The following is a 25459-nucleotide window of genomic DNA, read 5'->3' as shown; positions in this document are numbered from 1 at the left end:
TCCTGCCTCTTACCGGAAAGCCTGAGGAAAGCTGAAAATATCCAACCCAGGTTAGCTACCCAGATACGCAGTCTAAGCTCGGACATCAATATGATGGATTCTGTACTTTGGTCTGAGCATCCTGTTAGACATCGCTGTACTCTGTGGTCGGGGGTCACTGGGAGAGTAGAGGTGAGTTATAAAGATTTTGGTAAATGTTTATGGGGGCAAAGAAAATCGTGATATGATGAAACTGTGTGCCCAGAAGGTACTTAAACATTATCTGTAGCAGCCACCTAAACAGAAGTGAAGTCAAGCCTAGTTACTTCCCTCTAGAACCTGCGAGCAACAACCCTGTGGATGGGGGACCGTCCCGTCCCGTCCTGTGTGTCCTGGGCCTCTTGTCTCATCATGACTGTTACTGACACTCCATGTCTTTCTCAAAGTCTCCCAGTTTGGACAATGATATGATCGCCCTGCCCCGGGGTATCCCAGAAGCCTTGGGTAATATTTGATCCCAGAAAACCCAAGGATATGTAGTAAAATGAGGCCTACAGCCTTCAGTTGTAGATGGGATGGAAAGGATCTGTCCTGTGCTGTCCAACACTGTAGCCACTGGTCACACCAGGCGATTCAAATTTGAATTAATTAAAATGGAATAAAATGTAAAGTTCAGTTCATCAATGGTACGGCCACATCTAAAGTGCTCAGTGGCCACGCATAGCCAGTGACTTCTGTGTTGGGCAGAGAAGACATAGTACGTTTCCATCATGGCAGGAAGCTCTACGGGGCATTGCTGGCCCCAAAGTGACCTCGACATTCTTTCTGTCCATTCCTTACAGCCAGCAGAGACCCCTGGTCTAATTTGCAGCAAGTACAGTAAAATCTTATCTAAGGGACCAGATTAAGTTTCCTAAAAGTCATACTTAACCCAATTTGTGTCATTTCCCGAGACCTTCTGAAGCTTTCTGCTTTTGCCTCACAACCTGCACAAAGAATCCTGAGCTGCAAAAAAGAAAATGAAATAGATTTATTCTGCCAGCTCAGCACTTGAGCGAGCAGCAGCTTGCGATTTACTTTGTTATTATCCCTTCCTCTGGAAACTTGACTGATTTTTGTAAAGTCCTTTGCAGAATTCCCTTGCTCTTCAGAATTCTTTCTTGGTTCTTATTTTTAACAGGAACTTTATTATTTACACTTCTCTCCTTTTTGTGGATTTTGGAAGCTTTCTGCTTGCTACTTCATAACTCTTGATGGGGTGCTTTTCTTCCCTGTATCCTGATTCTGCTTGGTGCGTTTTTTTTTTTAATCACTTCTAAGTTCCATTTAAAATTGTTGGATTCTATAAAAACATAATAGCTACAGTCAGTAGTTAATAACTTAATTGGAAATCTTTGACTCATGATAGAACTTAATTTCTAAAAATTAAAGGACCAACCACCGCAATTAGCACTTCTGAAAAGGATTTGCAGGTATAAGTCCCTAAATCATATGCAAAAGTGTCCTTTTCATGGGTTTAATTACATAACAAACTGAACATCAGTTGACTAGAGTGCTTTTGCCAGAACATGCCCACCGCTCACAGCGCACCTTCAACAGGATTTTCTGTGTATGTCACTGATGGCAAGTGCCAGCCATCTATTATTCAACTCTAAAATGACGACTTTGTTTTTGGCGTTTTCCTTGTTCTCTTTTGGTTGTTTGATTATTTAATATGACTACCTGAACATGCCTTTTATCTTCCAGTAGCGCTTACAATAATAATAGTTTTCTCCTAAGAGACAAATTAAAATTAAAATGTGTAACAGAAAATATGTATGAGATGACAGCATGGAAAATAATATGATTACATTCACAAGAGCAAAGTAGGAATTCTTATTTTCAGTTATTAATATTTATTCAGCATCTGACATTTTCTAGTTATTTTTGAGAATAAATATTCTCGGTCAATGAGATGATTAAGGTCATTCTCTGAATTCATCTGGATTCTATTACCCAAATTCACTGAGACTTGTTTTTTTAATGAATGACATCACTTTTTATAGTAGTGAACAACAGCAATTCTTAGATATTTCCAAACTATGCCTTAAAAGACAGAATACTTAGTTTTGTATAGTTCCTCCAGGATTACCACAGATTTTTTTCAAAATATTATTTAGTTGGAGTGCGTGAAGTTGTTGGAAATGTGTTTTCAAACTCATCTCTGGGGATGGAAATGGAACTTATTTTTAACAAGAGTTCTATCTATCTTGTTAATGATTTAATTCAAACAATGTTAAATTTCTTTTCATCCACTCATACAAATTAATTTCTAAATAGAAAGATGAAATTAGCAGGGAAGTAAACAGATTGACAAGCAAACTGATAAACTCTTGAACATTTTACACACCCAACTCCCACTATACAGTTGACCCTTGACCAATGCAGGAGTTAGGGGCCCCGACCCTCCATGCAGTAGAAAATCTGCATGTAACTTATGACTCCCCCCAAACATAACTACCAATAGCCTACCGTTGACCAGAGGCTTCCCGATAACATAAACAGTCAATTAAGACATATTTTGTATGTTATATGTAGTATATACTGTATTCTTACCAAAAATTAAGCTAGAGAAAAGAAGATGTTATTAAGAAAATCACAAGGAAGAGAAAATACATTTACAGTATTGTACTGTGTTTATTGATACATAAGTATGCTTCCAAGATGAATCATCTATCAGTACCTACATCAAAATTGTCTTATACAATACAAAACACTATAGATGTTATATGTGTTACTAACACTAGACATCAAAAACGAAAAGATAACATGAAAAAGAAGTACATATTTATTTACAGGTATAACGATTCATGCACTGATAACGAAGAAGCAGCAGTATGATTGCTTCATGGTAGCTTAGCTTGTACACAAATGAATGAATTGTTATTAAAAATTTTATTGCACACAGTATCACAGTTACATCCATAACACAGTATTGAAACAGTGTTAGATTTTTTAAAAAACCACTTCCCTGTGATGATAGGCTGATATGCAGTTTCTCCCATTATGAGACAGAGAGAGGCATGCTGTACAGTAATGAAATTCTTTGAAAGTAGTCATAAAACAGTAAGAAAACTAACAAATTATTAATTTTATATTAAATATCACTCATGCTTAGGTAAAGATCAACTAGTATCCATATATATTTTATGCATGACATACCTTTTTCTTAATTTTTTCAGCATCTCTAGCTACACAGTTCGTTTGTCTTTTCAAATTGTCACAAATCTCCAAATATTTTTCCAATATATTTATTGAAAAAAATACACATATAAACGGACCCAAGCAGTTCAAACCCGTGTTGTTCCAGGGTCCCCTGTATTATGGTGCATTCACTTGCTCGGGCTGCCATAACAAAATATCACCAACTGGTTTAACCTTAACCACCAAAGGTTTATTTTCTCACAGTTCTGGAGGCTCAAAGTCGAAGATCAAGGTGTTCACAGGGCTGGTTCCTTCTGAGGGCTCTCTCCTCGGCCTGCAGACAACCACCTTCTCACTGTGTCCTCACGTGGTGGTCTTTCCTCTGTATGTGTCTGTGTCCAAATTTCCCTTCTTATAAAGACAGCGGTCAGAGTGGGTTAGGGTCTGTGCTAACATCTCACATTAACTTATTCTCCTCTTTGAAGGCCCTGTCTCCAAAGCCAGTAACATTCTGAGGTCCTGGGGCTTCAACATATGAATTTGGGGGGACACAATTCAGCCCATAACACATGGCAAGACACCAATTTTTCTATCACTGTTCGAAAAATATTTTCCCAGGCACAATATCAAAATTTTCAGATTAAAAATAAGCCCATCAGTTACCCGGATAATCCTTCGCAATATCAGACATCCGGGAATATCTGAAGAGGTTGACTGGCTTGCCTTTTAAGCTTGCACTTGGCACTGCGGAAACACTACATAAGTGTGAGTCTTGGGCAAATTTTCACACAAAAATTAAGATATGCTCATGTATTTGAAATAATAAATTTTAAAGGTGATAGTCAATACAACTCTACATTTATAAAAGGGTCTTGGAATCATCATTTTTTAAAATACAAAAGAGATGTTTGTATTTGTTTTCCCACCGCACGGCACGGGTTGGATAAATTCTCAGCTGTGCACAGCAGAACAGCACACGAGGGCTGTGCACAGGCCTGGGCGGCTGGGGAAACAGCTTGGTCTGTGGGAACCTTGTGGGCGAAGCTCGCCTGCTTCTCACTGGTACTTTTTCATAGAATCACTACATCTAGGGTCAGGGCCGCTCCTAACGAGATCCTCAGCAACAGTGGCTCTCCTTAACATAACTGTGTTTTCTGTCAGTCGGCAAGAAATGAATCAGAATACAGTGCAACCTGTTCTCCTTGTGAGGAGAACCGAACCCAGGCGGTGGAGATTACTCAGTGTGTGGAGGAGAGCTGGCCCCGAAGCTGTGGGCTGTATCCCGTTCCTTACATCTCCTGGTAGCCCTGCGCTGTAACCTCCGCACCCCCCGCTGTGTCTCCCTGGACGCGACCTCTTAACCCCCAGGCGGACCCAGCCTTCCAGGGAATCGGATGAATAAGTGAGGTCTGGGGTGAAAACTCAGAGAATCTTATTTTCTAATGTTCATTTTTTTTTTTTATTGAAGTATAGTTGATTTACAATGTTGTGTTAATTTCTGTTGTACAGCACAGTGACTCAGTTATACACATATATATATTCTTTTTCATATTCTTTTCCACTGTGCTTTATCACAGGATACTGAATATAGTTCCCTCTGACTCAGTTATACACATATATATATTCTTTTTCATATTCTTTTCCACTGTGCTTTATCACAGGATACTGAATATAGTTCCCTGTGCTGTACAGTAGGACCTGTTGTTTATCCAGTCTATAGGTAACAGTTTGCACCTGCTAACCCCAGACTCCCAATCCTTCCTTGAAGCTGCAGCCTGACTTTACGAGGCCTCACTGGATAATTTTTCCTGCCCCCCTTCCCCCCAGGGCTGCTCAGGAAGGTGGTCCAAGAAACCCAACGTGCCGCCGTGCGACCTGGGGCAACTCACATCACCTCTCTGTGCGTTTCCTCATGTGACATGGGGACGGGGATGGCGCTGACCTTTGCTGCGGTGAGGATTTCACGGGTTACCGTGTGCAGAGCGCCGAGTGGCGGGCAGCGTGGGAACCCAGGGCTCTGGGCCCCCTCCTGCCCATCCTCCGCTCAGGCCAGACCCTCTCCTCTCTGAGCTCCCCCTGCTGTCGCGGCCCACGTGAAAGGAGCGCTCCTTTTTCGCACCTGGGGGCGCCTGCCTGCCTGCACCCACCGCCTCCCCCAGGAAGCGCCCGCTGTTTCCCCTTGAGGTCTCCTCCTCACCAGGCCCTGCGCTGAGGACTCGCCCAGAGCACCGCCGCCGTCAGGGGCTGGAAGGGCAGTTTCTTCTCCCAGCACGAGGCAGTGTCCCCACAGCCCCTGTGGGTGACTCGCTGCCGCGCAGCGCCGTCCCACGACGTCCAGTGGACCTGAGAGGTGGGCGTGACTCTCCTCTGCCGCCCCCATCCACACGGGCCTCGGGACGCCCTTTAAAGACCCTCCCCGGGGTCGGATCCTGCGCTGAAGTAAGACGTATCACTTCTCCGTGCGCTGGGCACAGGGGCAAACGATAAGGAGGAAGGGGCCGCCGCTTGGAGGCGGGAGGGGCCGTCGTGCGGGCCCCGCGGGTGTGGCTAGGCGGCCGCAGTGACCAAGAGCCAGGGGGCGGGGAGCGGACGGGCGAGGAGAGGCCAGGCCGAGAGGAGCCGGCGCGGGTCCGGGGAGCCGGAGGGCGCGGGGCTTGCACGTGCGGAAGTCCCTCCCCCAGGCTGGCGCTGCGCCCCCGCACTCAGGACGGTGACTGACGGCAGCGCGGGAGCAGGCTGGGAAGAGGGGACACTCGTCGTCACAAGCGCCGGATCTGCGGGGGCCGGGGCCACGCGGTCACGGTGAAGAGAAGCGGGGATGACGCCGGGGCTCTTCCGACGGAAACAGTAACAGGGTTTGGACTTTAATGGTTGGAGAGGATGGAGCGGAGGAATGGAGGGTGAGACAGGCGCCCGGGCGCTGGGGCTGGGGGGCGGGTAGAGACGGCGCACTGTTGCGAGTGTCATTTGAGGGGCCGCCCAGCAGGCAGGTGGAGCCCTGGATCTGAAGCCCAGGAGAGACGGCTGGGACCAGGACAGCCTTGGTGGTCGTCAGCGCAGACGTGGATGGTTTCCAGAAGCGTCCCCTGGAGAGCGTGAAGGCACGAGAGACGGTGGTCCTGACAGAATCTCCGGCTCAGGAACCGTAAGGAGCTGCGGAAGAGAGAAGGCGCTGATCGAGAGGGACCCGGGGCAGCCAGACAGAAGGAACCAGGAGACGGGACGGAGAACGGAGGACGAGCCGGGGGAGCGTTGGGAGCGGAAGGCGGGGCCCCTGTGTGAAAGGCTGCTGAGAGGTCAAGAGGAGAAAGGGGACCTGCTCCTTTCCAGGAGGTCCCTGGGAAGCGGCACCGAGGAAGCCACCGGGACCTTGGAAAAAACTCAGTAGAGGCAAAAAAGGTTGAAGCCAGATGGTAAAGCCATTTTTTCAAATCACCTGTGAGAATCTTTCACGCTAGTAGGAACATAGGTGAGGTGTCCAGAATTTCTTTATAACCAGCAAAGACTCATCGGCTCTTCTGACATCGCTCGGGTCTGATCAGCCAAGCGAAGACCCACGGATGACCAGTCGGTTTCTGAGGGTGCGCGCAGCGGGCCTTGCTGTCACCCGGCACGAGTGCTGAGGTTCTCGGGTTTTCTCGCCCTGGGCTCCGCCTACTCCAGGAGGCGTGCACGTTCTCCTCTAAAATGTATTTTCAGCTCTGCATCCTTCTCAAACCTCACTTCAAACTTCAGGCAAGAACACCCCGCAAATAGAGAAGAAGAGGCACATGTTTGCCACTGTGGGTTTTTGTTAAATCCGCAAGCTGTTTAATCACCAGTCCTTAACTTTGCTCATGGCGTCTCTGCTGTTTTAGCAGAGATGGTGAGTCTTCGTTTGCAAGTCGCTATGAAGGCATTCTTGACAGCCAAGTCTGTGACACATGACAGTACAGGACGCTGCTGGGGAACATTTTATGGATCATTTATGAGATTTTTTTCATCAGCTAATATACTCCCTGGAATATTCTTTTTTATATATATAAATTTATTTATTTAGTTTTGGCTGCATCGGGTCTTCGTTCCTGCGCGCAGGCTTCCTCTAGTTGTGGCGAGCGGGGGCTACTCTTCATTGCAGCGTGCGGGCCTCTCATTGCGGTGGCTTCTCTTGTTGCGGAACATGGGCTCTAGGCATGCGGGCTCAGTAGTTGTGGCACGTGGGCTCAGTAGTTGTGGCTCCCAGGCTTAGCTGTTCTGCAGCACGTGGGATCTTCCAAGACCAGGGATTGAACCCGTGTCCCCCTGCATTGGCAGGCGGATTTCCAACCACTGCGCCACCAGGGAAGCCCTGGAATATTCTTTTTGTTTGTTTCTGTTTTGAAGATAATTGCTTGTGACCGCATTTTGCCCTGAGACTTCATTAAACCAGTGTGTTCACTGAAAACGCACTTACTTTGCAGCATCTAACTTTTAACCTTTTATTTGGGTATAATTTAAACTGAATCTCCTATTCATTGGTGAGACGAAAACTATTCAAGAGCAATCAGCATGTATGGGCACTTTGTTTATTTACTTGTTTGTTTCACACTTTAAAATTTATACAGGATTTTATACTCCTAGGAAAATAAAATGCCCAAATGTAGTTACCGTATTACTGCTCACAAAAGCCTAGGAAGGAAAGTTACCCATTTGTAGACTTGCTTGGATCCGGAAGTTCTTACTTGCGTTTTATTACTCTTATCTCTTTAAAAGAAGACCAAACAGAATGAACAGAAGAACTTACTGAATCCTGAATATAAAACAATATTAAGCATTAGAAGAAAAACCCTACTCCCAGTGATGGGAGCAATGTGACCACAGAACTTTCCTGACCCGTAAGTCAGCCAAGGGAGGTATCTGCCTGCCCCTTTAGTGAGGACATCTGGTAGATTCTATACAGTGGGGCTAATTTACGTCTCTATCAAGAGCTGAAAGCAAGAAAATGAGACTGGCCAGCGCATCTGGGCAGCCCTGGGGTTCCTTAGTCGCTGGCTAGTAGCCCAGTCTGAGATGACAGGATGGTAAAGGAGTCTCGGTATGCGATTCTATAACTGGTTTCGAAGAGTCTCAAAGTCTGGATACCGTATACACAAATGCAGACCTGCATTACTGAGTCATGATTAGGTATTAACAGGAAAATAACCTTAATGAATCATCCAACTAGTGACCCACACGCCTTCGGTGGTGACCCACATTATCAAGTTCTAAGCCTAGTTGTCTGCCGAATCTGCCCCGTGATCTGCACCACCCCTTGACTGGACTCTGAAAGGCTCGAGAGGGCTGCCTCGGGAGAGAGTCAGCGACCAGAGGCCCTGGGTCACTTGCAGGACAAGCCCCGGGCCCCTCCTTTTCAGGCAGACAGATGCTGTGTCTCTCCTGGGGAGTCAGAATCAGGGGATTGAATTTGCTGAACAGCGAAAGAGGTGGGTATGGAACGCTCATCAGTAGAGGTGACGGACACGACGCACCGACATGAAGTGGGGCACATCCACACCAAAAACAGGAGGTCTAGGACATCAGGCAGCCATTTCTGAGCCCTGAGGAATTTGATCATCTCTCCCCAGAGGTGGGGGTGCATGCGGGAGAAGTCTGGGGTACACGCTCCCCTCCTGCTTGTCTGCCTGCCCTCCTGACCGATCCCCGGCCTCCAGCACGGAGCCTGGCACGTCATAGGCGCTCAGTGAGTGTGTGACGAGTGCCTGATTCGGTCCCTCTTTCCAGCATCACGCAGGGAAGCAACCACCCTGAGCTCGTCCAGGGCCCCAGGCTCTGGGCACATGGGCTCTTGAGTCCTGTTAGAGCTCCTGGCGAAGGGACAGTTCCTCCCACCAGGACGCCGCAGAGGGACGGACGGGCACCACGTGGTCCCTGGAGGCTTCTTCAGCTCCTTCCCAGCACAGCCAGGGCCCACACACACGCCGTGGTAGGAGCTCGATGACTATTTACTGAAAGAATGAATGGACCCGTCACCCAGCACTTGCTTCCCCTTCCAAGGCAGTCCTTGAGAAGCAGATGGGACTTGTTAGCTGGCTCTTGCGTGGAACTTCGGGTCTTACTCCGGAAGCGGGGGCAGGAGGCACTGGGGTGTGTGTGACTGGGGGTCTGACACCCAGGCACACAGACGCGCTGCCTCGTGGGCACGATTTGTGTGACGCGGAAGACGACACAGACCCGCCGTCACTGCTTCGTGTGGAGGCCATTCTAACCCACCCCAGTCCCACCCCAGTCCCACCTCCTGTCGGTCGTTCATAACCTGGGCTGCAGGTTCCAATCACCCGAGGAGGTTTATAAAGCCTCTGGATCAATTAAATGACGTTTCTGGAGGTGGGACCCAGGCATCGGCGTGTTTTAGGCTCCCTGGCTGATGGCAAGGGACGGCGGGGCTTGGGGACTCTGCTGCCTTTACGTAAAGCCCATCAAGCTGCCTCCCTGGTTCAGTCGGCTGAGCCCTCCGCCCGCACGAGGTCTGGCTGTTGGCCGCCCGTCCATCTGTCTGGTGGTGGCACAGTCACCGCCGCTTCTGTTTTCCCGTCGTTCTTATCTCTGCATATTCGTATGCAGGGTTTTTACCCTGACTCAGAGGCCTGGGACAAGACTTTTGCAAGATTCTGTAACTCGTGGCAGCACAACAAATGCACCTACACTTCCTTATAAGTGCAGATGTGTTGTGTGTATATATAGCCTATATTCCACCCGGGGTTTAACTTTGCTTTGGTTTATTTCTTCGTGCTCAGAAAATTGCTTGAGCAGATTTCTTCCGTTTCAAGCCAGTTGCCAGTTGAGGTTTGTGGCGAATCTCTGGCCCCCTCTAGTGGTCACAGCGGAGCATGTCTGTTTCGAGCGTAGGTCTCCTCCGGGATTCCTAGCCTCTTAGGTACCCACAGCATCGGAGGAGACTGGCTTCAGGGTCTTTTGCCCTTTGCTGCTGTACTAGCTCCAGGGGTGCAGTTTGCCCTCATGAGGAAAAGACAGTGAGAGTGCAACCTACTGCCCAGCCTTCTGTCCTCCTCCGAAGGCCCTTCCAACAGCACCAGTAAGAACAAGCCGTTCACTATGTGCCACGCGTGCGAGCAAAAAGAGCCCTTTCATACCAAAGTATCTGTTCTGTGCTGTTATTTTGTGTTAAAATATTAACATCTTAACATTAAGACAATAGTAAGCATTGTGATTAAGAGCTCAGCACTGGAGCCACACTGGCTCAGATCCCACACTTACCAGCTGTTTAACCTCAAGCCAGTTACTTAACCGCTCTTGGCCTCAGTTTCCTTATCTGCAGATTGGGGCTGACAAGAGTCCCCATCTCACAGACTATACTGCCAAGTGCCGCCTGGCAGTGTTGTCATTTTAATCACTAAATGTACTCTAAAGGTCTGAATTTTACTCCGGAATGATTTGCCCAAACACTCCTTTCTACCAGCCAATACATAGATCATATTCAACTTCTTTTCTAAGCGTCCATTAAAGTTTCCTGCCTCTTTTTCTGCCTGGCCTCAAGGCATTTCCTTGTGTCTACACCAGAGGTCAGCAAACGACAGGGTGGAACCAAAGCCAACCCAATGCTGTGTTTGTAAATAAAGTTTTACCGGAACACATCTACATTCTCTTGTGTACGTACTGCCTGCGGCTGCTCTCATGCCACAGTGCAGACATGGGTGGTTTCAGCAGAGACCATGTGACCTACAGCCTGGCCCTTTACAGAAAGAACTTTCCACCCCTTGTCTAAACTTTGGGTCCCTCTGATTTACATCCAGCTGCGTTAGGAGGGCAGAGATTCGTAACATTCAGGATTGCCTGTGTGAACCAAACTTCCTCCCAACTCGGGCCTCTCCAACCCCAGCTCTCACCTTTTCCCTTCACCTCATAGTCGGAAAGCTTAGTACCTGACATGGAATGGTCTGGGAGAGAAAAAAAAAAATCGAAGAATTAAAAGGCCTTTCAAATTCATAGTCTAATAGCCACTTTGGACATTTTCCTCAGTTGTCATCACCTTCATGTCTTTCCCGAAATCTAGAATTATTGAACTCTGGGCTTCACTTCTTCCTGCAAATAAGCAGAAAACGGCCTACTCACTCCACTTCGCAGAAGCTAAGTGCATCATGGGTAGCTGGTAGCGGGGAAACGTACACAGTAAAGCAAACCAATGACCAATGAGACCGACGTGTGTACCCTACGACTGGGGTAAAGTAAGCAGAGGACCCCTAGAATTTGCGACAGAAGGGGGAACATTACAGTTATTAGGGTGGGGAACCCACATTGGCCCAGGCCTGATTCTTGGGAGGGGCCTTGGAGAGAAGGAAGGGAGCCAGTTCAAGGGCAGAGTGCACTGGACCCCCTGGGAAGACAGAGCTGGCGGTGAGATGAATAGACTCACGTGGCCTCGGGTTTACTTGTGTGAGGGTCAGAGGGCACACAGAGGAGGCAGGAGGAGGTCAGTGGACAGCTGGACATTCCCCTGAACCTTTACAAGTGTGCCTGCCCAAGAGGCGCCCTGTGGTGCGAGCTTAGTGGGGTGTCAGCAACACCGGCCTCGTACTAGCTGTGTGACCTGGGACAGGTTACCCGACCTCCAGAGCCTTCGCTAGACCCAGATATCAAAGGTGGAAAACTCTTAGGGCTTCACGTTGACATAATGGAGGTAAAGGGCTCAGGGCAGGGCCAGCCGTTCAGCAAGGGCACAGCGATGGGAGACCCACCCCACGTGAGGCGGCGGGGCGGGGGGTGGGAGGGCGAGGCCTTCACATCCCACCGTCCAGCTCCGTGTCCAGGAGACGGGCACTGAGCGCTCGGGTCAAGCTGGTTGTGGGCAGAGACGGAAGCCACTCTAGACATCCAGCGGGGCCAGGGAAGTGAGGGGGCTCAGCTTAGCCTCCCAGATCTTCCGCTCTCTGCCTTCTGATCTCAACCAAGAAAACCGAGTGCAGTCCCCGGAAAGGCGAGGGGATTGGGTGGAGGGAGGGAAGCGGAGGTGACTGGATGGTGTAAACATCTCGAATCGCCCGGCCCTGATGACCGGGGTCTTGGCTCGGAAGGGTCGTCATACAGTGGCCAAGATGGGCAGAGAGCACATCTCCCATCCTCGCCCTCCTGGAGCAAGCCTGGCGCGCAGGAGCTGTGGAAGCGTCTGCAGCAGTCTCTCAGGACCAGAAAACTAAGGTCATACTCTGTTGAGACTTTAACCACACGTGTTCATCCCTGTTTTCTGGATGGTCCTACGATATATAAAACTCATTCGGCCAACTGAATTACTCTCCCAGCAGCCTCTCCCCTCCTCACCCTGGACACTTTCATTTTGCTATTAGCACTCCCTCTACATTTGGTACTTACTGGGTTACGGTGTCATTTATTCCTTGACTTTCAGTGTGTTTTCCTTTCTCCTTACTTCCTCATAATGATATCTTATAATTTGTGATTTCGTTGTTCTGTGAAATCCTAATTATGTTAGTAATTTGAGGGAGAAGAATATTATAGTTTCATGGTTTTCAGAAGCATTTCTATTTAAAGGATTCTTTTCTGAATCAGGCAGGGTCCTAATTAGTAACGAATACACAAATTTGTTTCACTTTAGAAAGTTTTTGGTATTCACGAAAGAGAGAGTCTTATGGCTTCCCTGAAACGCGCCGTGAAGAACTCAGATCTGTTCCGTTCAGAAGGTGTCAGGAGTCTGCCTTGGCATAGAACAGCATAAACAGCTTTGGGCAGCCAGAGGGGAGCTGGCCCTCATCCGGTTCTTCAGCGAGCGCGTGCTGACTCGCTGATCCTTGCCAGCGATCTTATGAGCTGCTGGGATGGAAAACACAGCTTCTGACCTCAGTGAATCTCCTGGAGAGGTCCGTGCTTGAGCTGAACCTGGAACAGTTAGCATTTCGGGTAGCGTGCCAGGACAGACCTCTGAGAAATGAGCACTTTGATGACGAGAGAATCGGGAAGGGCTGGCGCGGGGCTGCAGGCAGAAGAGCGGGTGGAGATGGATGAGCATCTGGGGAGAAGAGGGGCGTTGTCTCCGCCCGTCACCCCCTTCCCTAGCCAGGCGAAGCCTCCAGACAGACAGAGACAGCCCTGCAGTCAAGGACCTCCTACAGCCTGGTGGAGGCCGTATATAAGCAAGTAATCACAGTGTGGCGTGTTAGTTACTAGAACGAAGGTTAATAGACAAGTGACTAACTGCTTGGAAAGAATCGCAGAAATTTTGTAGGATTTCAGGAAGAGGAAAGTCCTCGAGTTCCAAGGAGGAAGTGGACGAGGATGAGGTGAGAGGGGTGGACAGAGGCCAGGCCATCCACGGGCTGGTAGGATGTGCTAGGGAACGTGACGCTCTCCCGGTAGTCCAGGGAAGACCAGTGTGGTCGAGAAAGGGGGTAAGAATATTACGGACAAATGATTCAGGGATGATTAGGAGACAATCAGTTTGAAGTTAACAGTACAATTCCAGGATCGAGTTTGGGGCTTTATAACCAGTAAAACAATTTGGGTTTGTTGCAGTCAGCTATCGCTTAGGATAGGTAATTTTCCACTTAAATGCTACATTTGTTCCTAATCTTCCCACTTTCCTCCAAGGGACAATAAATTTTGGTTCATAGAGCCTAGCTGACTGACCTGCAGCCTGGGACCCATGAGTGTGATAATAAGAGTCTGTGAGCCAATTAATAGTTGAATAAACACCAACAAGTTTAACATTTACCTGCAGTAAGGCTGCACAGATTCATTAAAATGCTGTGCTTCTTTGCATTCCCCAGGAATTATATCAAGTTATTGCAGTAACTGGTTATCTTAAGCAGCTTAGCTATTCATGACATCATGAAATTTATTGATGAAATATTGTTTTAAAACACAGAGTCCATGTTGGGGGAGACACTGTAATTAAAAAGACCTCTGGTGGGCAAAGGAGGGACTTCCCTGGCGGTCCAGTGGTTAAGACTCCATGCTTCCACTTCAGGGGACATGGGTTCGATCCCTGGTCGGGGAACTAAGATCCCACATGCCACTCAGTGCGGCCAAATAAATAAGTAAATAAATAAAACCTCTGGCTCTGAAGAGTTTAGATATCCAGCTTAGTTGATCAGTGTGTTACATTTGAAAAAAAACAAAAAACCAAAAAAAAAAAACCCTTGGGTAGCTAATTGAGCAGTATTCTGCAGAAATAATTTATGAAACTTTTCATAAATTTCTATACAAATGTACATTTCCCTAGAGAGAATGAGAGTTTTTGTAGCACATCTGCATCTCCAAAATGCATATAGTTACATAAAAGACCATTTTAACAACTTTTATATTTTTATAGGGATGCATTCACTAGGTGTTGATCTTGGACTTCTTGGGGTTACATGGAAAAGGTAGAATTGCATTTTGACTTTGATTTTAATTCAGGGTTTCAATGGGCATTAAAAAGGTGCAAGACTTAAGTATTAATGTTTAGTCTCTTTTTTAGTGTGTTTTTCTACATTCAAGCTGTGCCTCACAGGAGATATTCTTAAATTGTCCACTGTAACCTCAGGCTTTCATGTTTCATTTCTGCAGGACCTTAAAATAATTTGATGCGTGACTTTTTTCCCCCCGAGTTTCCTCTATATACTAGTGAGCCATTTGGGTGACTTGTTTTAGTGAAGTTATGAAGATTCATATGTAATATGTTGCTCTTACAGAATTATGAAGTTTCACGTTGCAAAACGGAAGTTTAAGGAAACATTACGCCCGTATGACGTAAAAGACGTCATCGAACAGTATTCTGCTGGTCACCTGGACATGCTGTGCAGAATTAAAAGCCTGCAAACACGGTGAGCAACGCGGGGGTTACTTGTTCTACAGGAACAGGCACAGAAACTGTCTGGGAGGAACCTCTCCCTAGTAGAGAAAACTCTTGAATTCCATGTTTCTAACTCTTTTTTTTAGTGAACAGCTGGACTTTTGCGTTGAAACGTAGATTTTATTTAAATGTAAATCAGTCGTTAAAAGCCTCAACGTATCGACAGTGTCTCAGTGTCTCACCTGTGAAAATGGGGTATTGGCAGTGGCCGCCAAGGGTCGTCGTGAGGATTGAATGAGTTAATGCACGGTCACCGAGTGCTCGGGGAATGTTAATGGTTGGTGCTGCTGTCGTTTCCATTATCGCCTGAATCCTAACCATCCTTCAGAAAAAAGCTAGTCTTTCTCCTTCGTTAAACTTGACCCACCATCCAGCCCACAAAGACAGACCTGTCCCTCCTCTGACCCCCTAAAGCGAGTAAAGAGTCCACTGCAGAGAGTAAAAGCACTCCTCACCTTGGAATACTGTGCCAGAGAGTCAAACTGAGAAACGCAGGGTTGGCTCTTAAACTGCTTCCCTGTGGGAAGTTTGTTCCCCTGGCCCTGGACCAAGTCTGGGCCCTTCCCTTCATGCCTGTCCTGCACAGGGCTAGATACACACCGTCTTTCCAGGGAGCATCTTCTCTAGTGGTTGAAAGAAATGAGTTCAGTATGTTATTCCAAACATGTGTTTGATTGTGTCATCTTGAAGCCAAAATATTTCGTCAGTTTCATTTTTTTTAACAGTCTTGCTTCACTATCAGGCCCAAACTACCAGCATTCGATTGAACAGTTCTTAAAACACAAGGACTGAGTCTTCAATGTTTGTCTATGCCCAGAGCACACTTAGCCCAGGGTGACGCATATACTAGGCCCTTAGTAAAACACCTGCTGATTTCTATAACATTAGTTACAGAAATCACAGTTGTTTCGTTCATTCCTTCAGCAGGTAAGTATTGAACCTGCAATGCGTGCCGGGCACCCTGGGCACCCAGAGATGAACAAATGACCCAGTCCTTGTAGAGCTGCAGTTGAATAGATTAGATGTCGTGACTGCCTGTACTCCCGTGCACACAAAGTAAACTGGAAAGTTGAGTCAATATTCCTTATAATTCAGTTCTAAAACACACAAAAAGGAAGAAAGTAAGTCCAATTTAGGCTGACTAGGTCTCCTTGGAAATTGTTTTAAATCACCTGTGACCCTGTTACAATCTCTGCACAGGTAGCCAAGGTTTTCCAAGTCCTTTCATAGAACTACGTAAGGCTCCCAACGTTTTTGTTTGCTTGTTTGTTTATTACAAATGTAATTGGTTTTCTTTTATTTTTCTTCATAGTGATAGGGTCACTAGTTAAAATACACTGTAAAATCTGCAATTTAAATTTCATTTCATGCTGCACTGTAGAAATAGTTTACATAAATAGCGTCCATTAATCATTTAAAACAAAGGTTAAATGTAAATTAGGATCCTGTTATTTATTCCTGTGATTATTTATGGTTTTCTGGTAAAGTTTTATTTTTCTGAGGGTGAAGGAATTAATGTTTTTGAAAGTAAACTATCTTTAAACTAAATTGATAATTTCCAGAAATCCGTTGACCTGGAGAGAATGCCATAACATTACAAACAGCATTTTTTCATTTAACGTATGTTTGTTCAATTGGTTTTTTTGTTTGTTTGTTTTTATTGAAGTATAGTTGATTTACAATGTTGTGTTAGTTTCAGGTGTACAGCAAAGTGATTCAGTAATACATGCATTTATATCTATTTTTTTTCAGATTCTTTCCCCTTATAGGTTATCACAAAATATTGAGTATAGTTCCCTCCCAATGTTTCTATAAAGTTCAACTGCTGCAGAATTCGCAGAACTAATCTGGAGTTTCTTGCTTATGTGATGTGTGTATACTGTCCAACTGGAAATCCTGAGATGGAGACTATAGCTTTCTTATCTGCTTATCTTCCATATGTCAGATGTATTGTAAATGTTCATTGAAAAATCTGTTCTATTATTAACATGAAATCGTCATAATTATGATTTTGTCATTTTTAAGTGGTTGAATTCAAGAAACACCTGGTCAGGGGTGGAAACAGACAAATTACTTGGTAGTTTAGGACATTTTTGCCTCCAGAAGATCAGCCATAAGTGATTTCATCATGGACTAGAATAATGAGAAAATTAACATCATGTAATTTTCACATGAAGAAAATAAGCACATCAACTGGAAGAAGTTCATTTGTATTTCCTCTTACATAAATAGAGATAACTGTATTTTTCTTTTCAAAACCCTTCCTTCCAACCTAGGGCAGTGTCCACCTTCAACACTCATAATCAGATCTCTTTCTCTGCTAGTGTGGATCAAATTCTTGGAAAAGGGCAAATCCCATCAGATAAGAAGAGCAGAGAGAAAATAACCGCAGAACATGAGACCACAGATGACCTCAGCATGCTCGGCCGAGTGGTCAAGGTTGAAAAACAGGTAACAGGTTTAGCTCAACTAAACTGCTTAACTTTTCAGCCAGATTTTTTTCCAGTTTTATTGAGATATAATTGACGCATATCCCTGTATAAGTTTAAGGCATACAACGTAATGGCCTGACCTACATATACTGTGAATGATGACCACGGTAAGCTTAGTTAGCCCCCATCATCTCATAGAGACACAATAAAAAGGAAAGCACAAAAAGAGAAAAACCTTGTTTTCCTTGTGCTGAGAACCCTTAGGATCTACTCTGTTAACACCTTCCTGGGTACCACACAGCAGTATTAACTACAGTCATCCCCTTGTGCATCACACCCCCGGCACTTGTTTATCTATAACTAGAAATCGGTACCTTCCGGCCACCTGCCTCCTGTCCCCTCCCTCCACCCGCTGCCTCTGGTCACCATGAATCTGATCCTTTTTCTATGTGTTTGGGAAGGGGGTTGTTTTTTGTCGTAAATTCCACATAAGTGAGATCATACAGTATTCGTGTTCCTCTGCCTGACCTATTTGACTTAGCGTTATGCCCTCAAGGTCCATCCCTGTTATTGCAAATGGCAGGATTTCCTCGTTTTTTATGGCTGAGTAATATTCCATTGTGTATATATATATATATATATATATATATATATATATATACACACACCACAACTTATTTATCCATTTATCTGAGTCTTGGCTATGAACATGGGGGTGCAGACATCTTTTTGAGTTAATTTTTGTTTCCTCTGGATATAGTCCCAACAGTGGAATTGCTGGATCATGTGGTAGTTCTATTTTTAATTTCCTGGGGAACCTCCATACTGTTCTCCACAGTGGCTGCACTAGTTGACATTCCCACCGACAGTGCAGGAGGGCTCCCTTTTCTCCACATCCACACCAGCATTTGTTATCTCTTGTCTTTTTGATGACGGCCATTCTAACAGGAGTGAAGTAGCCAGAATTTTTTTTTAATCAAAATTGATTATAGGCAGTTGGATGTATTTTAGTGAGTAATAGATTTTAAAAGGAATAAAATCAAGAAAGAGCAATAAATTAAATTTTCTTTATGCATAGACAGTGTTTCTCTAAAACATTTGGATTTCCATATAAGAAACAGAAAATTTCCTCTCATCAATTAATACTCGAACTGCAAACAACTATAGATTTCCAACAGTAGAATAACAAAGATCTATTTTTTATTTGTGTTTTGGTTATTTTCATTGCCTCTCTCTTAGGTCAATTAAAAAAAAAAAAAGCATAACAACTATGGTAGTGCACTGAATGTTTGTTGACCCTGAGAGTGTATCGTCTCATACAAAGACAGTTTTTAGAAATCAAAATGCTCCCCCAATTTAATTATAAATATTCCAAGCATTTTATACCTTTATTTTTAGATTTAGAATCGCCTAGATTGATGTCTAGGGTCTTTTTTTTTTTTTTTTTTTGTCTGCACCGCACAGCTTGTGGGATCTAGTTCCCTGCCCAGGGATGGAACCTGGGCCTCCTGCAGTGGAAGCGCAGAGTCTTAACCACTGGACCGCCAGGGAAGTCCCAGTATCTAGGGTCTTGATTTCTTACAGAATAAGTTCCCTGCTAGGCAGCAGTAAAGTCCCAGAATGTCTTCAGGGAAGAGGCTGAGGAAGGGCAACCTGATTGGGGAGGAGGGTCTGGAAGTTGCTTTGTACAGCGCTTATATGGTTTTTGAAAACATCAATTTTATTTTATTTTTTTATAATTTATTTTATTTTATCTTTGCATTGGGTCTTCATTGCTGTGCGCAGGCTTTTCTCTAGTTGTGTCGAGCGGGGGCTACTCTTCGTTGCGGTGCGAGGGCTTATTGCGATGGCTTCTCTTGTTGCGGAGCATGGGCTCTAGGCGCGCAGGCTTCAGTAGTTGTGGCTCACGGGCTTCAGTAGTTGTGGCTCACGGGCTTCAGTAGTTGTGGTGCGTGGGCTCAGTAGTTGTGGCTCGTGGGCTCTAGGGTGCAGGCTCAGTAACTGTGGCGCACAGGATTAGCTGCTCTGTGGCATGTGGTATCCTCCCGGACCAGGGCTCGAACCCGTGTCCCCTGCATCGGCAGGCAGATTCTCAACCATTGCGCCACCAGGGAAGCCCCTGAAAATCAATTTTAAAGGCTGAGGAGGCAGAGGGGCGCCAGTGGAGAACAGGCGGACCGACGCCGGAGCGTCCGCCTCTGAGCCCTCCGTTGCTGCCCTCACGGCCGGACGGGGCATCCTGAGCTGGTGCCGAGTCAGGACGGCGTCCTACTTGCCTCCCCGGACTTCACTGTGCAGGCACAGCCGGACTTCTTCTTACGTTCTGATCAACAGGTGTGCGTTTTCCCCTCTTTCAGGTCCAGTCCATCGAGGCCAAGCTGGACTGCCTGCTGGACATCTACCAGCACGCCCTGCGGAAAGGCTCGGCGTCGGCCCTCGCGCTGGCCCCCTTGCAGATCCCGCCTTTCGACTGCGAGCACACCGCGGACTGTCAGAGCCCGGCCGGCGGCAGAGACCTGCCGGGCCCGGCCCCGCCCGGCGGCCGCCTGCCCCGCTCGGCCAGCGCGGGCCTGGCTCGGGGCCTGCAGCTCATCCTCGCGCCCGGCGAGCTGGGCGCGCAGACCTTGTACGCGCTGAGCCCCCCGGCGGCCCTGGGGCCCGGGAGCCTGGGCGACGGCCCGGCGGGGCCGGGGGTGGGCGCGGCCCGGCCGGCGGCTCCCGCCACCCTGCAGATCCCGGCCCCGCTGCCCGCCCTGGGGGCCCTGGCCCCCGGCCCCGCGGGCCCACACGACGGCCTCCCCGACGTCTCCGCCCGCCTCGAGGCCGCCAAGGACCGCGTCGCGGCCAAGGAGCGCGTGCTGCGCCAGAGCCTCGACCTGGACGGCGCGGCCCTGCTGTCCGTCCGGCCCGCGGCGGCCCAGGACCGGGGCAAGTCGGCGTCGGTGCAGAACCTGATCCGGTCCGCGGAGGACCTGGACGTGCCGCTGTCGGGGAGCGAGTCCAGCGGCTCCAGGGGCAGCCAAGATTTTTACCCCAAATGGAGGGAATCCAAATTGTTTATAACTGATGAAGAGGCGGGTCCGGAGGAGGCCGGGTCGGACGCCTTGGACGCGGGGCCGCCGGCCCGGGAACCCGCCCTGGCGTCGGACTCTCTCAGGACTGGACGGTCCCGATCATCTCGGAGCGCGGGCCCGGTGGCGGGAGGCGCGGAGGCCCTCGGCCGGGCCCACGCCAGGCTGAAATGAGGCCCTGGTTCGCTTCCCTTGCCCCGCAGCCTCTCAGCCATACGTGTCGCTGCATGAACTCTTTGGGAGGCCCTTCTCAAAAGTTGAATGCCCAAGAATCAGGAAGAGCAGGAAAGGCAGTTTCCAAGCCCGTTACCTTTTAATTGCATGACAATGCATGTTCAGGGGATGGCTGAACTTCCCAGGTAGGACAACATTACCCCTCATTCAGGAAGGTACCTCGAGTTAAAACTCCTGAGAAATCAACACTGCTGGTGCTGTGGTGTGTGTGAAAATGTCAAGGTCAGGTCGTTTATAAGATTGGACTCCGTATTTTGAAATGATGGGAGTAAGCGCCTTCAAATTTCAGGCATTTCTGCTTTGTGGTAAAACACAGAATACAGTTTCAGAATGAGGCCATGACTTGCGTACATGTAAACATAGTATCAGCTGCCAACAGCGTGTCCAGTAAAGCAGAATTGGGGAATCACAGAAACGGCTGCCTGTTCAAGACGTACTTGCCAACCCGTTCCTATTCAGGCATTTTATTATTAATGTAATTTGAATGTCAGTTCGTGCGCTTTTGGTGGCTTAACGCTGTGGCCAGCAACTTTGCACGTCATTTTCATGTTCTTTATGCGAGAATGTTAGTCGGTTAGAAAATGTGCAAACAGTGAAATTCAGGGCCAGTGGGGCAAATAGGCTGACTCGCTGACACATCTGACTTCAGTGGAAACGTATTTCCTGATGGCTCGCTCCATCAGCTGCTACACAAGCACACCAAGGCCTGAGCAGCGGACAGCCGGCCGGGCAGGGCTGACCTGTGTGTGCCCTGCAGCGCTCTCCGCTAAAGGCAAGTGCGAGAGGCTCTTCCCACGGCTGATACACACGCAGGATCCTGGGAGCAGATGTGTGAGTGAGACGGGGATGGAAAAGGCTTGAAAAGAATCCAGACGCGACACCGGGAAACAAGTGAAGCTCAAGAAAATGACTTCCCCCTCCAGGGCCATGAGAGGGAGGGAAACAAGCCAAAAGAAAAGAACTTGATTTTTTAGAAAACGAATATCGCTAGGGAATTCAACTACCTAAACATCCCTTATTCTTATATATAAGCAGAGAATTTTGAAAGGCATTTATTTTTTAACATGCCCTGAATGTTTTTTGCTATTAGGTAGTACATTTTGCATATGGAAGGCTAAAACTAAACGTCCTTTACTTTTTATACTGTAGTGCACATTTTCTATTCTTCCCAAGAATGTTGCCCCCAGTCTGAAATTACTGGTTCAGTTTCCTGGTACAAACATTTTATGGTTCGAAGTCAGGTAACACGGGCGGGGTCTGCGAATCAAAACACTTAATAATATAGCATGGCAGCAAAAAGACCAAGGGACACCAAAGGAGAAATGTATGTATCAGAAAGCAAGCAAAGTTGACCGCTTGTTAGAAACCAGCCTCGCTAGCCCAGACCGGCAGAACTTCAGCCAAGGTAACGGCACCCAAAGGGCCAGGAGAAGCGAGAGAACACTGGTTAAACTCTCACCACAGGAGCACTTAAAAAGGAAGAGTTTTTTTCCTTGGCAGTAGTGCTGCCTCCGGGAAAACTTTCCCAGCGGCCAGGAGGACGCAGCAGGGCTATCGCCGGCCACCCAGAGGCCAGAAGATGCCCTGACACCTGCCAAGTCCCTCCCAACTCTCTCCCCAGCCGGGTTTCTCCACCCCAGACGCCCCCCGACTTTTCTTCTTCACAGGCTTATGGACTCCCTGCCACAAGTTCCCTTCTGGACGTCACCAGCCGACATCCCCAAGTAAACTGCTTCTCCACTCACCCGAAATGCGCTTCTCAGCCTTTTAAGACCCTGTCCTTTTTGATAAACACTGAAATTTGGCAAGATTCCTCTTCTCGCCCCACAGGGATCCTAGCACACTCCCCCGGAGCATGTCATTCAGAGTGTGCTTGGGTGCTGGAGATATGCAGAAGAGAGTCTAAATTTTACACTCCAGTTAAGAAGAGGTTCTCAAGCTTTCGAAGCCATTATTTTCATTTTCAAAACGTAGAGTGTTTGTTAGTAAAGTATTAAATGCAATGTTTCATCTACCCATGTCTCCACTCTAAGTTGTGATCCATCCTCCCAAGGAGGTTGTACACAAGAACACACACACACACACACACCCTTCCACTGACCCGAAGCCAGACCCCCGCCGTGCACGGCAGGCCTCTCCAGGTGTCAGCCGAGGAAGAGGCAGGAGATAGCAGCTTTCAGGTAGCACTGAGTCTTGGACACACTCTGTCCGGGTCAAACCCCACTGGCAGCAGGAACTCTGAATGTACGGGGGACCCCTTCTTTGGCCCCTTTAGGCCTCAGACACAGTACAGTTCATCCGGCGTTGCTGAAGACGGAAGATTCAGAAACAAACCTAAGCCCATCACTGAGGGTTACCCACAGCCCCGTGTGGTAAACCATGTTGGGAAAAGCTTTCCTACATCCAAGCCATGACCGTTTTGTGTCTGTCTTACTCTGTAGCGCAAAAAGTCCTGGATGTCGAAAGCCGGTTGTCTTGTGTGAAAACTGGAGGGTTGTGTCTGCTTTGTTCCTCTCGGTGGAGCTGAGAGGGGCCTCCCACTTACACTTTAGCAAAGTCCCTTCGGTCAACCCCAGACGGCGTCTCGAAGCACAATTTAGCTGAGCGCTGATCAGCCGCCGGCTTTCTCAGTCCGTGTTCTGCAGTTCGTGGGGCTGATCAAGCTAACGCTTCATGGCAAACATCCCTTCTAGGATGTGAACTGAAAAATTTTGCTCTGTCTGATCTAAATGTTTGCATTTTGTTCAACTAAATTAACATGTGTAGATTGCAAGTTTTGTTTAAAGAAGACACTTGATTGAGTTTTTAAGTAAGTCTTTATCTCCTGTTCTAAGGTGCCTTTCTTGCCTCCCCTTGACTCAGTGATTCTGAACGTTCTTAATTTGCCAGTAAAACAAGTCTAACAGAGAGGAGGAAATCAGGCACAAAGTGACTAATTCTCATGCCTGTTTGCAAAGCAAACTACAAGGAATGATGCAACTGAGCAACTAAGTGAATAGGTCACTTCATCCAGATTGAGAAAATATCATAAATGTTAACTTATCTCCCCAGAAGCTATTTTTTGCCTTAAAATGACATGGTTATGTTTTTGTAAGAGAAACTTAATTTAATATAATTATGTGCATTTAAGTGAGCAGTTCTGGAATTCGTGTATGACAATGCAGTTGTCTGTTTCCTGAAAACAAATCAGGAATATCATATCCATTTCAAGCTACCATTCAAATGTAATTTCCTTTGCTCTCTTTTACTGGGATTATTTGTTTTAAAGTAAAACATTAAAAAGATGTCTACAAACAGCTAGTGTGACTGCTTTCATCTCGTACTAACTGGTTTGTTCTGAACTAACTGGGTCCCAGTCGATGAAACTGATCGTATACAGATTTGGGGTTGAAATTAAAAATTACCTTTTTCCAGTGTTGCTGAAGGAATCATTGGTAATTTGGGAAGAGGAGAGATTTGCAAATGTTGTTGAGGGTATCATAAGAAAAATTAACTTGATATTATACTGTTTATTTTTATATGTTTTTTATTTGGTATATCAAAACAGATGCCAGCGCATATGAGCCTTGTGTTAGCTATAATAAAAGGGTTTGCTAAACGAGTGATAAGAAGTGGGGACCAGCAGGGGCCCAAATGCTGGAACCCCTGGCTGCTCATAGTGACCATTTTTAGCACCTACCCAGCGCTGCCCAACCAGGGGGCTTCTGCTCCAAAAGGGATCTTCCCCTTCTGCCCTAGAACCCCCCTCCTTCTGTTCCACTAGCACTTTTGCACGGTGTGCATCATTAACTCCAGTGGAATTATTTGAAAGGAGGCTCAGAATGTTAGAGCTCTGGAACACAAAGCAACAAAGCCCTAAGAGAGACGCTTTAGACGCAGGAGGAAGGGTGAGGGGCTGTCGCGTGAGGGGCCTCCCCCCGTGGCTCTGAGGAGCCCACCCAGGTCTCCCTGCCTGTTCTGTCACCTTCTGGAGACGAGTGAAAATAATCAGCAAACTTGGACCGCGCTTGCTTGACCAACTCAAAAACGTAAACAGCTTCCAAACGCTTTCGCACCTACCTTACAGCCTCTCTCAGTCCCGCATTTAAAAGCAAAATATACGTACAATTATTCTACCCTCATCATGGGTACAAGTAGCTTCGCAGACCTTGAAGTGCCCACTTTCATCACCCTGCTTTCGACTACTTCAAGCATCTGGTACAAGTAAAAATTGCTTCTTTAATTTTTTAAAAATTTTAATTAGTTACAATAAGACTTCACCCTCTGGCCTACCTAACTCCAAGTTATTGAGGTTTTTACTACATTTCCAAGCAGAAATTTATCAGATACACTATGTGCAAACTACAGATTATGCACTGCCCCGAAATCACGGCACCACAAGACTGGTGAAGGGCAATTTTTCTGTCCCAGTAAATAAATAGAAAACCCAAAGGTACATTGGTGTGATATATTTCTTTGCCCATTCCCATGGCCCGTTCATTCCTATCATGGTTTTGTTGCCTAGTTCAAGTCCAGTGCGCTCTGGGCTAATCATCAGGGTCCAGGGTTCCCACACACTGTCACCGACTTTCTCAACTTCTCACCTGCTTGCTATTTTTTTTTTTTTAGTGAGGCCCATCTCTTTCCATTACTTGCTTCTACTTCCCCTTTCCTTTGCCTACAGTGGTGTGACTACCTTCCTGCACTGCCAAACCCTGCTCAGCCCGTGACCCCAGGAACTAGGTACTCGCACCTTCCCCTGG

General features: G+C 47.0%; 1 protein-coding gene across 4 annotated transcripts in view; it reads left to right on the top strand.

Moving 5' to 3' along the window:
• Window positions 1-24133, top strand: part of KCNQ5 (potassium voltage-gated channel subfamily Q member 5) — a 567853-nt gene extending 543720 nt beyond the window's left edge. For all 4 annotated transcript variants that reach the window (XM_082474194.1, XM_082474192.1, XM_082474193.1 and 1 more), the window contains 3 exons: window positions 14820-14951; window positions 17305-17431; window positions 19770-24133. In XM_082474194.1, coding sequence (XP_082330320.1) covers window positions 14820-14951; window positions 17305-17431; window positions 19770-20657 — 1147 coding nt within the window. In that variant the 3' untranslated portion in view covers window positions 20658-24133. The remainder of the gene's footprint in view (window positions 1-14819; window positions 14952-17304; window positions 17432-19769) is intronic.
• The last annotated feature ends 1326 nt before the right edge of the window (window positions 24134-25459 follow it).

Source organism: Balaenoptera physalus (assembly GCF_965194825.1).
Source record: "Balaenoptera physalus genome assembly, chromosome: 9".
Taxonomy (NCBI): domain Eukaryota; kingdom Metazoa; phylum Chordata; class Mammalia; order Artiodactyla; family Balaenopteridae; genus Balaenoptera; species Balaenoptera physalus.
This window is presented reverse-complemented; position numbering and strand designations above follow the sequence as displayed.